General features: G+C 63.4%; 1 protein-coding gene across 2 annotated transcripts in view; it reads right to left on the bottom strand.

The window, feature by feature from the left end:
• Window positions 1-1,857: 1,857 nt before the first annotated feature.
• The window catches only part of STRN4 (striatin 4), a 19,144-nt gene continuing 17,425 nt past the window's right edge, over window positions 1,858-3,576 (bottom strand). For both annotated transcript variants that reach the window (XM_008068906.1, XM_008068907.1), the window contains exons 17-18: window positions 2,934-3,169; window positions 1,858-2,711 (exon numbers count right to left, since the gene is read on the bottom strand). In XM_008068906.1, coding sequence (XP_008067097.1) covers window positions 3,000-3,169 — 170 coding nt within the window. In that variant the 3' untranslated portion in view covers window positions 1,858-2,711; window positions 2,934-2,999. The remainder of the gene's footprint in view (window positions 2,712-2,933; window positions 3,170-3,576) is intronic.

The following is a 3,576-nucleotide window of genomic DNA, read 5'->3' as shown; positions in this document are numbered from 1 at the left end:
CCGCCGGCATCCGGCGCCCACCGCAGGGCAAGAGGTGGGGAGGGGGTGTCGGGTCCCTGCTGGTCTCCCTCTTCTCAGAGCGTCGCCCCTGCCCCCGCCGCGTCCCAGGCCGAGCATCCCCGGCCCACTCCGCAGGTGGGAAGACTGAGGCCTCCAGATGGGCAGGGCGGCCTCGGGCAGGGTGCCTGGAGCTACCAGGACTGATGGGGAGGGTCGTCTCCTCCCCTTGGCCGGAGGGTAGTGCCCAGGGGTGTCCGGAAGGGACGACACACCTAGGCCGCCACTTCATGGATGGAGACCTGAGGGCCTGGACCTGGGTCCTCGTGTTTCGGTGTGACTGTATTTAGGCGGGTGGCTTCCCCTCTGTGACCCTGTCTCCCCACCTGCTAACTGGAGCCGTGACAGGACTGACCCCAGAGGGGGCCGTGGGAGTTGGTGGGACGGTACACGGGTGCCTGGAACACAGGAAATTCTGATCAGCAAGTGGTGGCCGTCACTAATGGTTTGCAGAGAGATGAGGGGGTGGGCGCCACCCGAACTCAGGCGTGTTTGGGTGGGTATGTTCATTCAGTTAGTCACTCAGCAAGCATCCCTGTCATGAAGCTCCAGCCGTCTCAGGAACAACCCAGACTTGATCTCTCCTCATCAGCTCATAAGCAAAGGGTGGCGACCATTTCGCTTACCTGTAGGATGCTGAGACCTCGGAGAAGCAAAACCACTCATCCGAGATCACCAAGTGAAGTTGCCCACCCACCCCCTTGACGGGCCAAGGCCTAGGTTTGCGCTCCTGTGGGGCCACCCGCCTGGCCTGATCCTGGCACGGCTGGGCTGGCTGTGGATGGGGGCTTCGAGGAGCGACCCCCCCTTCCTGCTCCAGGGCTGTTGGAGGTAGCTGAGGTCGGTACAGTATCAATTCTGTCACCACATCCGGGAGCTGGGGCTGGGGAAGGAAGTCTGAGGCTGGAGCGAAAACCCAAACCACCACCTGGGGAACTGCTTCGAGCCCAGAGAGATGGGGGGGTGCGGGGCCACGTGGGGCAGCGGTGGGCTCCTGCCAGTGTCACCTCAAGCCCTTCTGCCCACCTGCCCTCCTTTTTCAGAGGGGCACATGACTGTCACAGTGCAATGCCACCATGTGCCGAGTGTGTGTCCCAGGCCCTCATCCTTTATACGTTTGTCTGGGGCCTGCGGGGGTGGGCACCAGGGATGCAGCCCAGGACCCAGGAGCTGGGTGTCAGTGTCACACCCAGAGGCTGGGCACTGTCCAAGGACACCTGGCTGGTAGGTGGTAGAGGCCTCGTTGCCAACAGGAAGACGAGACAAGGGACAAAATTCTGAAGAGCTGCTGGGGTCTTCAACAAGCCACCCCCGTCTCATCGTCCGTGGCATGCGGGTAACGGTCCCCTTTCTGGGGTTGTGAGGCCCAGTCACAGCACATCATCACTGACCATGGAGAAGGAAAAGGGACTCATGGGGCACCTCCACGAGGGCTTGGACACCCACAGCACGCCCTCCAGGGACGCTCCCGGCATGGCGGGTCCTGTGGCTCCATATGGGGGGAGGGCAGGGATGGAAGGGGGTTAAGTCCTCTGGGTACCAGCCCCTGGCTGGTCACCTACCACACACCCCACTGCAGGGAGGAGTCTTCAGCTGAACTGTCACAGCAGAGCATCTGCTGTCGGGGCTCTGCGGGGAGGGAGCGCTTGGGACAGAAAGAAAGGCCCCAGGAGACTCGGTCCAGCGCCCCCACTTCCGCCCCGCCCAAGCTCTGGGACCCGCTGCCTGCCAGAACCCAACCTGTCCTACCCTCCCACACTCCAGCCCGAGCCCCGTGTCGCCGCAACAGATGGTCACCCGTCTTAATCCAAAGGGTTTATTGAGACAAGTTTTCACATACAAGATCGGGGCAGAGGGCATGGGACTTATAAACAGGAACCTGGGAGGGGGACGAGGGCGCAGGGTGGAACCAACAAAGAGAGTGAAATAAATAGAGGAAGAGCGGAGGGCCAGGACAGGAGACGGACCGAGACTATCACACAGTGATAACGCGGGGGCGCCGTTAAAATCCCGTATTTATACAGATATACAGGGAGTGAAGGGGACCCGGGGACCCACTCCACCCTCCACACCCAGGAAGGGGCCGAGAGCCGTCTCTCCCCATGGGCGGCCCCACAGGGGGCTGGGAGGGTTGCCCTGGGAGTGCTGGGCAGGTGCTGGCCTGGGGCCTTGGTTAGTGTCTGGACAGCGGCGGTGGCAGGGACGGACAGGAGGGGCTGGCCCAGGCTCAGCTCCGAGGCTCTCGGCCCACCCAGGGGAGGGCATCTGGGATTCCTCCCGGCACAGCTCCCACAGTCCTCCTGCCTCAGCCCCAACCCAGGTCTGGGAACAGGAGGGAGGGCACAGGAGCTCAAGGGAGACTGGCACCTTCTGAGGTCTTGGAAAACCAGATCCCAAAGACACGTGGCCCTGGCTATGCTGCCCGTTGGAAGGCAGCTCTGATGCCCAGTGTGGGTGTCAGGGCACAGGGAGGAAACTCCAGAGACCATCCTCCCGGGGCAATTCCTGAAAGGGGCCCATCCCAGGGGGACGCTTGGGCAAGGGGAGCCACGGGGGAGGGGAGTCCCGGGAAAAGGGCCATTAGCACCACCAGGCTCCACAGCAGGCAGGAAGAGGCCGGGCCTCTGCGCCTCCAGAGTGAGGCTGGGAGTCACCTGCCGGAAACAGAAGGGAGGGGAGACAGGACCACGACCTCTAAGCACCTCTTCAGGCCTCAGCCCCCTCCCCTGCATGCCCAGGGGCGGCCTCAGCGATTATCACAGGCACCACCGACGGGACGGTGGAACTTGGCACAACCTGGAAGTGCCAGGCAGGCGGTGAGAACACAGGGGTTTCTGCCCTCCCGTCCAGGACACACGCGGCCCCCAGCCCCTCACCTCAGCCCCGCCTGCCCAGCCCCACACCCCAGCCAGCGTGGCGGCTGGGGCGGGGCCGGGTGGGCATCATACGAAGACCTTGGCCAGGGCATCCGCGCCGGCGCTGGCGATGAGGGCCTTGCTGGGGTGGCAGGCGACAGCGTGGATGGCCTCCTCATGCTTCTTGCGGTGGGCCGTGATCTCCTGCACACACGTCTTGTTGTCCAGGCTCCACAGACGCAGGGAGCAGTCGTGGCCTGCACAGGCGTGGGGAGGAGAGGCAGCCACCAGGCTCTCGCTCAGACCTGGCCTCGACCCCCTCACCCAGCCTCATCCAATGGCCTCAGGCTACATGGGGGCACAACTCTTGTCCCTGCCCCTCTGCCCAGTCACTCCGAGGCCTGCCCAAAGGAGAGCCCTTCTGTCCCATCCCGTCAACATCTGTCTGGTCACCAAGTATTTACTGAGGACCGACTGCATACTGGCCCCTGGGGTACAGTGAACACACAGGCCAATCTCCCTGTCCTACAGTGCAGGGGAGACAGGAAAGGGGAAACAAGAAAACAAGAAGGCGACCAGGTGGTCAGCGGATGGCAGAAGGCCTGAGAAGAAATGAAGCAGGAGCACCTGCCGGTGTGAGGCCGGACGGGAGCCAGGGCCCGAG

The sequence above is a fragment of the Carlito syrichta genome, unplaced genomic scaffold (genome assembly GCF_000164805.1).
Source record: "Carlito syrichta isolate Samal-C Ts95f unplaced genomic scaffold, Tarsius_syrichta-2.0.1 Scaffold311659, whole genome shotgun sequence".
Classification (NCBI taxonomy): Eukaryota; Metazoa; Chordata; class Mammalia; order Primates; family Tarsiidae; genus Carlito; species Carlito syrichta.
Note: the sequence above shows the minus strand (reverse complement) of the source record. Positions and strands in the feature narration are given on the sequence as shown.